Genomic DNA, 13,493 nt, shown 5'->3' with positions numbered 1-13,493 from the left:
TACTTTGAAGGTTTCAAGCTCAATAATTTGTGTATTGTTAAGATAGATCTTTGGATACAAAGTGATTTTTCTTAAACTTAAGGGTTTGTATTCATGAAGTGAATCAGTTGTGGCAGATTGTGAACATCATGTACCATAACGGTGTGGAAAAAAAAAAGGATCTGCCAATGTCCTGCCTGGAACTGTGCTGAATACCCACCCTAAAAATAATTTGGCTAGACATGGACATGGACAACATATATCATGAGACTGATGACATGATTTAAGAGTAAATCTGGGATTGATGATTGATTATTGTGTGATTCGTGGTTAAGTGCATCTGTTTCCAGTGCAGAAGGTTCAAACGCACCTCTGCCCATTCTCCATGTAATATGGCATGTCAGGAAGGGCATCTGGTGTAAAAGCTTGTGCCAAATCAACATGCAGATCCACCTTGGATATTTCAGGGTTTTAAAAATTAAACGGACCAAACAAAATCTCCTGCCCATCACATGAAACTGTACATTATTGAGATTTGTTGTCCTCATCATCATCAGCTTCCCACGGTGGAACACCATGCTATTAGCTCGTAGCTTAAGTAGCGATCTCAGCTGTTTCTGCATTTTTGGTGTTATGTGTCAAAATATTTATTTCACGCAAATATCTTTCAGTGCATGTCTGTGCCATAAATGTCTATATATCAAAACAAACATACTTATGAAACTTTTGTGCTGTGTGATTGTGCTGAAACTGCCCAGCTTCTGTGTTGGGTATCTCTGGCTTGGCACATGCACTCAATGCGTAATGACTGTAACTGTGATAAGTGTTATTAAACATCAGCACAATGAGATCAAGTAAAAGAACCAAGCATATCTGCACGAAAATAGTGGGAATAATGTGAGTTTTGAGAAAGTGTTCCCCCCCCCAGTGAAAATTGGCATTCATCAGGGATGTGATCTGGTTCCTACACTGTTCAATCCTTGCATGGACTGGGGTTGGGTTGTGGAAACTGGTGACTTCGGTGCCTTTGTTGGTGAAGAAAGGTTTGCTGACCTGGACTTCACTGATGAGTCTGTGACCTTTGCAGACTCAGTGGACACTGTGATTGCTGCACTTGAGAAGCTGAGTGCAGAATCACAGTCTGGGTTTGTCTTGGATCATGACTAAAACCCAGGCTTTCAATGATTTCTTGTACTCACCCATCAGAAGTGTATGTAATGAAAGTGTTGAGCAGAGACATTTATCTCAGCAGTGACATTCATGTCTCTGGATCCTCAACCTTTGAGATTGAGAGAGATCTGGGAAGAGCTAATGGAATCATGAGGTCACTGAACAGCCAAGACTTCTGAGAGTTGACAAAATATCTTGGTCTTGTAGGTCTTATATAGGTCTCAGTCCGGTGTAAATGGGGCATTTGGGAGACAAAGATGACAGTTATCAAATGCATTATGATGCAACATCAGCTATGGCGTTTTGGACATGTGGTGTGTTTCCCTGTGCTTGCATAGGTGCCTCATTGTTGAGGACCCCAAGAGACTCATGTCTTTAAGTAATACTGATGTACTGTTATTTGTCAGCTTTGTGCAGACATTTCAGTACCTTGCAGTTGTTCAGAAGCAAAGAGCATTCTGATTTACTGAACAATACAGAAACTTCTTGTGGGATTTCAAGTTAGATTAGAGATCAGATTAGATAGAACTTTATTAAGTTACCGTATTAATTTAAAGCTTAAGAAAAAAATTAATTTAGAAGAACAAATACAACTAGGACTGCAAGCAGTCATATACGGGCCCTCGTGTCCACGCCATTGCGTCCCCGGGCCACTGTGATTTCTGTTCAGGGGCTGACCTTCATCACACATGTGAAGTTTGAAGTCAATCAGACAAAGCATGAAGGAGTTATCATGGCTTGATTTTCCATGGCGAAGGGTGACAGTGGCGGCGCCATAGGAGCCACACCCTTTGACACAGAAAAAAGCTTTTGATAACGTTTGATCAGTATAGTCTGTGGATGATCTGAAAGAAAACTGAAGTGCATTGGACAAAACCCTAGGAGGAGTTAGTTTAAATACGTGTGGAAATCACACTAAAATGACATAAAAATTCAAAATGGCCAACTTCCTGTTTGGAGTTGACCAATGGTGCAAGAGACTTTTTTGTACGTTTGTGCAAGTCACACGTGTACCAATTTTCATCTCCCTACTCCAAAAAAAAAAAACCCCTATGAGGAGGGGTTTTGAAAGTTGCAAGGGGGCGCTATAGAGGCATTTTACCCCACTCATGGGAGATGCCCCTATCACCTGTAAGAGGTGGTCAAGCTTGGTGTGTGTATCAATTTTCATGATGATATGACAAAAATAAAGCCATCAAAAGGAAGAACGTAGCTTCACACTGATCTTCGCCTACATTCACCAACTTGTTCTGCATGTTTTAGAAGTGAAATGAAGTTGATGGGGTTAACTGTGACTTCAGTACCTGTTTATAATATTCCATGGCGAAGGGTCAAAATGGCGGCGCCATAGCGGCCACACCCTTCGACATTGAAAAACGCTATTGATAACTTTTCATCCATATAGTGTTTGGATGATCTGAAAGAAATCCAGACGAAATCTCAAGGAGGCGTTCATTCAAATACAACATGTGGAAATCACGCCAAATTGACAAGATAGTTAAAAATGGCCGACTTCCTGTTTGGAGTAGACCAATGGTGCAGGAGACTATTTTGTATGTCTCTTCAAGTCGCACGTGTACCAATTTTCATGTCCCTACTCCAAAAAAACCCCTATGGGGAGGGGTTTTTGAAAGTTTCAAGGGGGTGCTATCGAGGCATTTTTCCCCCGCCCATGGGTGACACCCCTATGAGCTGGAAGAGGTTGTGATGCTTGACCTGTGTATCAGTTTCCAGCTTCTTGCAGGATTTTAATTTATCTTGTTAATTCAGAAACCTTTTTTTAAATGAATAAATGCTGTGTGAGACACAACCAGTCTTTCTTCCGAGTACTTGGCTCCACCCAAAGCCACGCCCACTGCAGGAGGGACGACACAGGTGTAATCTGCATTCTCAGCTGGAGCTGAACCAGTCAAACCTTTCAAGCTGATTTAAGGTCCTCTGGAATTTGTCGGAGAGATTTCTCACTTTTCACACCAAAATTCAAGAATGAAAGGAATCTTTTAATTTTATGGAAAATTGTTAATATTTACAGGACAAACTCAAAGCAGGTGAGTTTTCTTCAAATTGCTGGTTTGGCTTCAGAGCAGTGAGCTCAGCATTTAAGAACATTTTGATTCATAGTATGTGATGTGTTAGTTCAGCTGATTTATGAAAATAGGAGGCAAATAAAAGCTTTAGTTTGTGTTATTGAGAACGTCTGTTTTCAGAGTTTCTACAGATGGAAAAGGCAATTTTTGTGAGGTTTAAAATAAATGGGTTTAAAGAAAACTGAGCAGCTGTGTAACTAAAGTTTCACAAATTTATAAATAATATACCTGATCACTTATCACAGATACATTGGGGCACAATACGGCGTGATACATAGACATGTAATAAGATATTTATTACATATTAGAACAAAATAAAGAACAAGAACCATATATCATCAAGTCCATTTAACAACTCTCTACACCAACAACATTCATTCAACATTTGTGCTAATAAAAAGCATAACACAGGAGGTCTGATCTATATAATCATCAAAATAGTTTAAGAATAATCATACACATGAACCATGTAGAACAAATAAAGCAGGTAAATCATGTAGATATGTAAATTATGGAATGTTCTTATATCTGTCTAATATGTATATGTTACGGAGATGAATGAACGAAGTCCAAGACATATTCAGTGACTTGGAAATATTCATGTTTCCATGCCCTGACTTGTGTGAAGAAAACTGGCAATAAAACTGATTATTATTTACAGGTATTATCAGGTTTTAGAGAAGCACCCCAGACTACAGCCTGCTTAACCCCCTGCCACTTTAAGCATTTTCTTTATTTGCATTCTCACATGCCTGGAAAAAGAGTCCTCACCATCTCATTGAGGTCCATCACACTTTATTTTTGGTAAATATGCTCCCCTGAAGCATTTACTCAAAACAAAAAAAATCTGAAATGACATGGTGAGATGGTGATGAGCTTCCAGGCATTTGAGAGACAAAGAAAAATGCTTGAAAAGGCGGGGCGAGGTGGAAAGCAACCCCCCCCCACCGAATAAACTGAAAGGTTTTAGCCATCCTAATGCTCGCCTGAAGCATTTCAAAAAAAAAAAATTAAGGTCATAAATGATATGGTGAAATGCTGAAGAGCTTTGCTCGTTCATGTCCGTGACATATACATATTAAGGTTAGGATACAGTGCCCCCCAAAGTATTGGAACACTTGGTATTTCACACATTGTAATTTGTTTATGCCATTTCAAATACAAGAAATACAAAAAATATAAAGAAAAAAAAATCTAAAATTATCTTCCTCACACTCAAACTGAAAGCAAATCTCTAAAATGTTGGGGGAAAGTGTAGTGACACGGACCCACAACAGGGGGCGCAAATGAACGGTCAATAGATTAGCCAAAAAGGTAATTTAATGTTGTGAATGTGCACAACGAATATACAGACAATCTCAGAATCTGATAGCAGTCAGTACACAAAGGTGACGTGTGGGCAGGCTCGAGGATAGAAGACGTCTGTCCTGAGAAGAGCCGGAACCACACGATTTCCACAGCCACCGAACCGAATTCCCAGGTGATCACCGTCCCCGACTGTCGGATCTGGTACTGCTGGCGAGGAGCACAAACAGTGAGATGTGGGTGTGTGCACACCCAGTAACAAAAACAGTCAGAAGGTGGAAAGTCACCACCTCTAATCACACACTCGTGCAGCTCCTGTTAACCACTTATCTGGTTTGGGTGTGAAGTGAAGCCGTCGCTGTTCACACTAAACGCCAATCCAGCAGATAAGGCAACACCCACAGGAAAGCGGCTGCAAAAAGAGTTCAGACTATGACACAGTTTTCAGTACAGCAGATATCTCGGCAGCGAGGTGGAGATGACATCCGGCTTTTATGGAGTGATGAAATGACGGGTGACAGCTGTCATGAGTTGATGTGTGACAGCTGTCACTCCCGGTTGTGTCCGTGGCGGCAGCGCCCTCTCGTGCCTGAAGCCCGCACTTCAGGCAGGGCGCCCTCTGGTGGTGGGCCAGCAGTACCTCCTCTTCTGGCGGCCCACACAACATAAAGCTTGATAAAACCTTTAAATAATAATCAGTTTTACTGCCAGTTTTCTTCAGACAAGTCAGGGGATGGAAACATGAACATTTCCAAGGCACTGAATATGTCTTGGACTTTATTTACATCAATTATGAAGAAATACAAAAATTTCTTTCACCAAAACATCAAATCTAGGCTTGCATCTCAGATGTACTTTCTGGTAAATTGTAAATTCATCAGGAAGCTCTATTTTATATTTTTAATTAATTTATATCAAGTTGTAGACATTTGCTTTCAGTTTGAGTTCAAGGAAGATAACTTTAGATTTATTTATTTATTTGTATTTGAAATGGCATAAATGAATTAAAATGTGTGAAATGCCAAGTGTTCCAATACTTTTGAGTTCACTTGAGAAACACTCCATGTCATGTGTATTTTTAAGTGAAATATCTTCCTGGTGTCACTCAGAACAAAATTAAGAGGTTATTTAAGTCTTTCAGACAACAAAATTAAAAGGTTATTTAATCAACAGCTGCCTGCTCGCCGCTTTTAACAACCTGGACCTCATTTCCGACATAAAATACGGTTGTTTACTCACCAATATAACTTTGGTGTCATTAGTCCATGGTTCAAACAACATGTTCAGTTCAAATCTGAGGCAAACATTTTTCTTCTTCTGCTAAGATGGATTAGAACTTTTTGTGGTACACAGCACCAATTACTGGACAGGAGTAACTTAGCAGTCAATGTGACTCACTGATTTCAAATTGCAGCTCTTTTCAACCAGACGTGTAGTCAGGGTCGCACTGGGAACAAATTTCGGCCCTGGCATTTTTCGTCTGGACCAGCCCACTATTGGCCCGACGAATCCACCCCCAAACACGCACACCCACCCGTCCATACCAAACCCCCAATGAACAAATACTGTACACCTAAACACCATGAACACACACCTAAACACACACTTTCACTGTCATTTCACCTTGATCATAGTACAAAACATGGACCCGGCGCCATGAGGGGGCGTCCTGATAACATTAAAGGCAATTCCATATTTTGACGAAATTACAAGTTTAAATGACTATATATATATATATATATATATATATATATATATATATATATATATATATATATATATATATATATATATATATATATATATATATAAAAGAAACATCATGAGGTTTATGTCACAGAAATCCTACTTTACAATTACACTGCAGTCACTGTTAAATTATTTCCTTTTGCATTTATAATAAACATTTGTATTTATTTAGTGTTTGTTTTTCTGGTTGAAATAAGATATAAATAATCTACCAGACTTCAAAAAAATATACAAGTTTCCATGTTATTTTATTTGTCTAAAAATAAATGTCTGAGGTTCCTTATGTTAAACAAGAAATGATCTAATCTGAAATAACAGGTGGTTTTAATACAGATGAAAGGTTTCTAAAGAACCATTTATTGATTTATTTACCTGTTTTAATTACAAGTGTTCTAAACTTTTTTTCACAGTAATCAGAAATTTTGAGGTAACAACAACAAAAAAACATTTCAATTATTTTTCTTCAGAAAACTGCTCTATAAATTAGCAGTCCTGTCACACATTAATGTTTTGTACAGATCAGTGGTTTCTGCACCAATCGGATTGGTCCAATCCATTTTGTAGAGATCAGTGGTTTCTGCCACGGGTCTTCCGTGTTTTGGCCCGACGCGTCGTTCCTATTGGACAGTGCGAAGGTACGTCACAGCTCAGAGTGTCGAAAGTTGGCGCATCTCATCTCGACAGAACACCGGCTCTGTGTGGAATGCAGGAGATCACTTGACCGAGCATCTATACGTTCAAATAATAATTTAAAAAAATACTGTCATCACTCTTCACTCTTAGTCAGTCTCTTACAACGGTGCAGCGTAAATACACGAGCTTTCCAGGAGCGCACGTCTCCTCCGGTGCGCACTTTTTTTGGGGGGGGGGCGCGACCCCGCCCCCTGTGATATATATATATATATATACGAGGGCTGTCAATAAAGTAACGGTCCTTTTTATTTTTTTCAAAAACTATATGGATTTCATTCATATGTTTTTACGTCAGACATGCTTGAACCCTCGTGCGCATGCGTGAGTTTTTCCACGCCTGTTGGTGACGTCATTCACCTGTGAGCACTCCTTGTGGGAGGAGTCGTCCAGCCCCTCATCGGAATTCCTTTGTCTGAGAAGTTGCTGAGAGACTGGCGCGTTGTTTGATCAAAATTTTTTCTAAACCTGTGAGACACATCGAAGTGGACACAGTTCGAAAAATTAAGCTGGTTTTCAGTGAAAATTTTAACGGCTGATGAGAGATTTTGAGGTGATTCTGTCGCTTTAAGGACTTCCCACGGTGCGAGACGTCGCTCAGCGCTCTCAGGCGCCGTCGTCAGCCTGTTCAAGCTGAAAACCTCCACATTTCAGGTTCTATTGATCCAGGACGTCGTGAGAGAACAGAAAAGTTTCAGAAGAAGTCGGTTTCAGCATTTTATCCGGATATTCCACTGTTAAAGGAGATTTTTTTTAATGAAAGACGTGCGGACGGGTCCGCGCGTCGGGACGCAGCCGCCGCGACGCTCCGCCACAGGAAAAACACCTCTGTTGAAAGCCTTAAGGACAAGTTGGAACATGTCCTGCCTGTTAAACAATTTCTCATATACTCACTCCACTGAAAGCCATCAAAAGCCGCCTGGATTTTACAAATGGTTATCAACACGGAGGTGTTTTTCCTGTGCCGCCGCACTGCGTCGGCTGCGTCCCGACGCGCGGACCCGTCCGCACGTCTTTCATTAAAAAACTCTCCTTTAACAGTGGAATATCCAGATAAAATGCTGAAACCGACTTCTTCTGAAACTTCTCTGTTCTCTCACGACGTCCTGGATCAATAGAACCTGAAATGTGGAGGTTTTCAGCTTGAACAGGCTGACGACGGCGGCTGAGAGCGCTGAGCGACGTCTCGCACCGTGGGAAGTCCTTAAAGCGACAGAATCACCTCAAAATCTCTCATCAGCTGTTAAAATTTTCACTGAAAACCAGCTTAATTTTTCGAACCGTGTCCACTTCGATGTGTCTCACAGGTTTAGAAAAAATTTTGATCAAACAACGCGCCAGTCTCTCAGCAACTTCTCAGACAAAGGAATTCCGACGAGGGGCTGGACGACTCCTCCCACAAGGAGTGCTCACAGGCGAATGACATCACCGACAGGTGTGGAAAAACTCACGCATGCGCACGAGGGTTCAAGCATGTCTGACGTAAAAACATATGAATGAAATCCATATAGTTTTTGAAAAAAATAAAAAGGACCGCTACTTTATTGACAGCCCTCGTATATATATATATATATATATATATATATTTTTTTTTTTTTTTTTTTTTCTGGTGCCGGGTCTGACAAAGTGAGAAATGGGGGCTCCTGATTGGATGAAAAGCAGGGCGATACAAAGCCTGGTATTTTCAATGTCTTTTTTATATTGCCCTGTTTTAAGATTTGTATGGCCATAATTTATTGCCACAGTTTTCAGGGCAGTAAAACTGATAGGACAAGTATATTATTTATCAGCCCTATATTTTCTTATATCTCATGAGGGCTGGTTTACGAGTATAGGGCAGATTTTTGTTAAAAAGAACCATATCTACAACCCCAATTCCAGTGAAGTTGGGACGTTGTGTAAAATGTAAATAAAAACAGAATACAATGATTTGCAAATCCTCTTCAACCTATATTCAATTGAATACAACACAAAGACAAGATATTTAATGTTCAAAGTGATCAACTTTATTGTTTTTGTGTAAATATTTGCTCATTTTGAAATGGATGCCTGCAAGACGTTTCAAAAAACCTGGGACAGGGGCAACAAAACACTGGGAAAGTTGATGAATTCTCAAAGAACACCTGTTTGGAACATTCCACAGGTGAACACGTTAATTGGAAACAGGCAAGTGCCATGACTGGGTATAAAAGGATCCCCAACAGGCTCAGCCGTTCACAAGGTTCCCATTTTGAGACCATCCCAGTCCTTTCTCCATGTAATGTAGAATTACAAACAGAAGGGTGTCAGGAGTGAAAGTTGAGCCAAATCACTCCCAGCTGCTCACATTTTTACACTTGGTCAGTGCCCCTTTGTGTCATGACGAGTTAGGGACCTTATGCCATTTAGTGATGGGTGAACAAGATGTTTTTGTTTTTTGTGACAACTGTGTTATTTGTCTCTGACAGCACGTGGAATTATCTGCTTTACCTCTGCATCATCAGGGAATATTCATCTATGTTTTGGCTATGGTTGGGGTGTTAACGTTTCCCCGTGTGCCACACAGTGACGCAATGGGGTCTCGTCACAGATAGAGTGCCTTGATTAGAGAGTGGCGTCAACTCAGAACATTGCGCCATTTTGGGTTCAACTGCGCTGAACTTCTGAATGGACCTTTTCAACATCATTTTTAAATCATTTAACCACATACAGCAACACATCCAGGTACAATTACTATCAAAATAAATATAAAAATAGTAAAGCTATCAAATTTACAATTTATGATGATTTATTTAATTAATTTAAAGCTTGATTCATGCAGCTGCTGCTCTGTAACTCCGTGTCAATGACGTGTGTGACAGTTTAAAGTTCTCCATCTCTGGATTATGCTTTATTCTGGACTAATTTGGCCCTCAACAAGCTTTTCTTTCTACAATCAACACCTCCAAATCAAAGGTAAGCTGTACGTTTTCCTCTTTTACCGACTTTGTGCTGTAAATTTGCGGACTTTTCTGATCCATTTATCAGTGTGTGCACTATATGGAAACGAAGGATTAAAAGCAGAAAAGTGTCAAATCACAGCCTTTTGTCTGATTTAAGAGGTGCACGTCAGGCTTCAGGTCCCAGTCTGAACGCAGTTTGAAAAACTAAACTGTCAGACTTTTAATCAAAGAAATGACTCCTCTCCACAAATCGAAATGACTCTTTCCACAAATCGGCAAGTGTCAGAGCTGAACTTTAATTTGTACCTCTGTTACTGTGCACATCCAGACTGCTCTGAGTTTTTAATGGAAATACATTGTGATCGGAGGCGCCGGACATCTACGGGAATCCTGTATCAGGACGTTCGCCTCATTTAATGACTGGGTCAAAATTTCCTCTGAATTTTTTTTTTTTTTTTTTTTTGCCAAAAGTATATGATCCATTATCAAAATGTTATCTGCATGTGCACTGTAAAAACTATTAAAAAATGATGAGAGATGAAGAATTGAAAGCAGCAAAGTGTCAAATCACAGCCTTTTGCTGTGTCTGAGGAGTTAACAGGTGCATGTCAGGCTGCAGGTCCGAGTCTGAGCACTGTGTGAAAAAATAAATGGTCAGACTTTAATCACTCAAATGTCTCTGGTCCCACATGCGAGGGTTTTAATGGAAATACATTACGATCAGACAGGACATTTTATCAGATGTGAGCAAAAAATCCGATGTACAGAATCAATTATATACGATGTTTATTACATGGAAAACAATAGAAAAACTTTGGGACTTTTTTTGTCCAGTGACTGCGAATATCTGGTTTATACGACGACGGTTTAGGTGAGTTTTTCTGTACATGGGACTGAACAATAAATTTTCCATCTCAAAGCTTTGACGATGAAGTCGGCTTCAATCCCACACAGCTGACTTTATTTTCCCAAATTTTTCTTTTGTTTGGATTTGAAGGGAATCTATACATCTTGAAGCCCTTGTTGTGTCTATTTGTGCATCCAAATGCACAACAACCCGACATTTTCAGCGAATAAATAAATAAAATAGCTGGATATGCAGACACATTAACAGCGAACACTATTTTGAACCCAAGATGGCACCATGAGTCACATGAGTGATTTTTTTTTTTCGACTCGTCATGTTGCCACTCTCTCTAATAAAGGCACTCTAGTCACAGGTGGACATTTGGTATTGCTGTAGTCTTCCTATGTGTTTTCACCAGGATTCAGGTGAACCTGACTTTGGCAAATGGACCAGGTGGAATTCTGCATTGTAGTTTTTTGTAAAACATCTCTTCATCTGCTGGTCCGCTGATGAGTTGTGGTTCTTTTGAATTGACTCGAACCAGGCGAAAATGTACTGGTGTTAATGTTGACCCTTGAAATTTTAGTCAGTTGGGGTTTTCTAGATTTGAACTCTCTTGAAACCCTGTTTTTGTCTTCTTTCTTGAAACCCTGTTTTTGTCTTCTTTTCTCCTTTAAGGTTGTTTGAACATCCAATCTCATCTTTGTAACAATGAGTTGGGGAGCACTGTATGCCCAGCTGGGGGGTGTCAACAGGCACTCTACCAGCCTCGGAAAGATTTGGCTTTCTGTTCTCTTCATTTTCCGCATAACTATCCTGGTTCTGGCTGTAGACAGCGTCTGGGGGGATGAACAGTCGGGCTTCACATGTAACACTCAGCAACCTGGATGCAAGAACGTCTGCTACGACCACTTCTTCCCCGTGTCGCACATCCGCCTGTGGTGCCTGCAGCTGATCTTCGTCTCCACACCAGCCCTGCTGGTGGCCATGCATGTTGCCTACAGGAACCGTGAGGACGAAAGGACCATGTTGGCTTCCAATGTCACAGAGAAGGTAACTGATGTAGAGCTGCAGACACTGAAGAAGAGGAGACTGTCCATCACAGGTCTCCTGTGGTGGACCTACACCTGCAGCTTGTTCTTCAGGCTCATTTTTGAAGGTGGTTTCATGTACGCCCTCTATGCTGTCTACGATGGCTTCCAGATGCCCCGACTGGTGAAGTGTGAGCAGTGGCCTTGCCCCAACAAAGTGGATTGCTTCATCTCAAGACCCACAGAGAAAACAGTCTTCACCATCTTCATGGTGTCTTCCTCGACCATTTGCATGTTACTGAACATTGCAGAATTGGGCTATCTCATCACCAAGGCACTCATTAGATGGTCATCCTCAACAAATATGAGGAAGCGGCCTTGCTCTAACGCTACCTGTCCAATGCAGGATTGCACTCTACTGCACAACAAGAATGAGATGCTGTTGGCATCTGCTGCAGATTCAACCAGCAGAAAATCTCTGTCCTGAAGGAAACCGTCAGGCCTGGAGTGGGTCTGAGGAGGAGAAAAGCGTCAACTTTAAACCCCTTAAAGCAGTGGTGTCCAAAGTATTCCAGAAAGGGCCAGGTGGGTGCAGGTTTTCTTTTCTAGATTTCACTGATGAACTCATCCCATCTGCTCAAAGTGATGTTAATCAGTGAAATCAGCTGCCGGAGTCAGTGACTGCAAAGAAAACCTGCACCCTGGTGGCCCTTTCTGGAATACTTTGGACACCACTGGCCTAAAGGTTACTGATGGAGTTTGTTACTTTGACTCAAAACCTGTCCACCTGTCACATCCTCCACTGATCTTTAAGAGTTTACGGCAGAGGTCTCAAACTGATCCCAGAAAGGGCAGAGATGGTGCAGGTTTTCCTTGCAACCATCCACTCCACCAGGTGATTTAACTGATTAACTGATTCCACCTGCCCAAAGTAATGTTAATCAGTGAAATCACCTGGTGGAGTGGATGGTTGTAAGGAAAACCTGCACCATCTCGGCCCTTTCTGGAATCAGTTTGAGACCTCTGGTTTACGGGATCATAGGAGTAGTTTGTGCCATGATTGGACTTTATTGGGGGGTTTATTGTATTATTTTTCTGTTGTTTTATTCTTGCTTGGATTTTTTTTGTCTGATATTTGGTGTTGGGTGTTTCCCTCCTGCTTGCCACGCCCTGTTCCAGATCCTTCCTCCAAACCTGTCCTACATTTCCTCCTTATCACTCCCTATTTATTAGTTGCACCTGATTGTGAGATTGTTGTGTCTCTTTTGAGCGTGTATCATCTGAGTGTTTAGTCCTGTTTTGCTGACCTGTGTTTTTGACCTACCTGCCTGTTTTTGGATCCTGTTCTCTGCCTAATGCTTCAGATACTTGCTTGTAACAGTCAGCCTTTTTGTGTTCTGAACCCTGCTCAGACTGTCATTAAACCTTGTCCAACCTGTGTCTGAATCCTGCAGTTGTGTCCAACCACTTCACACCACTGAGTCTGACAGTTTGCAGGAGACCAGTAGCCGTGCTCCATTTTCCTTTATAGGCTCATTCAGAACATTCAAAAAAGTCCTCACATGTCATTTTTAATTCGATATAAAACAAAACCTACAAAAAAAAACAGGCACCTTCATGAAAAATTAATGCATTTTTTAATTTGATACAAGTTCATTTTAAATTGAACGGATTATTATGTTCTCTAAATATGAATAAATCATATTTACAGATG

At 40.8% G+C, this 13,493-nt stretch overlaps 1 protein-coding gene across 1 annotated transcript; it reads left to right on the top strand.

Annotated features, from left to right (window-relative positions):
* Nucleotides 1-3,060: 3,060 nt before the first annotated feature.
* Nucleotides 3,061-13,229, top strand: LOC117525262 (gap junction beta-2 protein-like). The gene is made up of 2 exons (XM_034187103.1): nt 3,061-3,197; nt 11,427-13,229. Exon 2 carries the CDS (start codon nt 11,460-11,462, stop codon nt 12,264-12,266), a length of 807 nt encoding a protein of 268 aa, XP_034042994.1. The 5' UTR covers nt 3,061-3,197; nt 11,427-11,459; the 3' UTR covers nt 12,267-13,229.
* The last annotated feature ends 264 nt before the right edge of the window (nt 13,230-13,493 follow it).

The sequence above is a fragment of the Thalassophryne amazonica genome, chromosome 14, assembly GCF_902500255.1.
Source record: "Thalassophryne amazonica chromosome 14, fThaAma1.1, whole genome shotgun sequence".
NCBI lineage: Eukaryota > Metazoa > Chordata > Actinopteri > Batrachoidiformes > Batrachoididae > Thalassophryne > Thalassophryne amazonica.
This window is presented reverse-complemented; position numbering and strand designations above follow the sequence as displayed.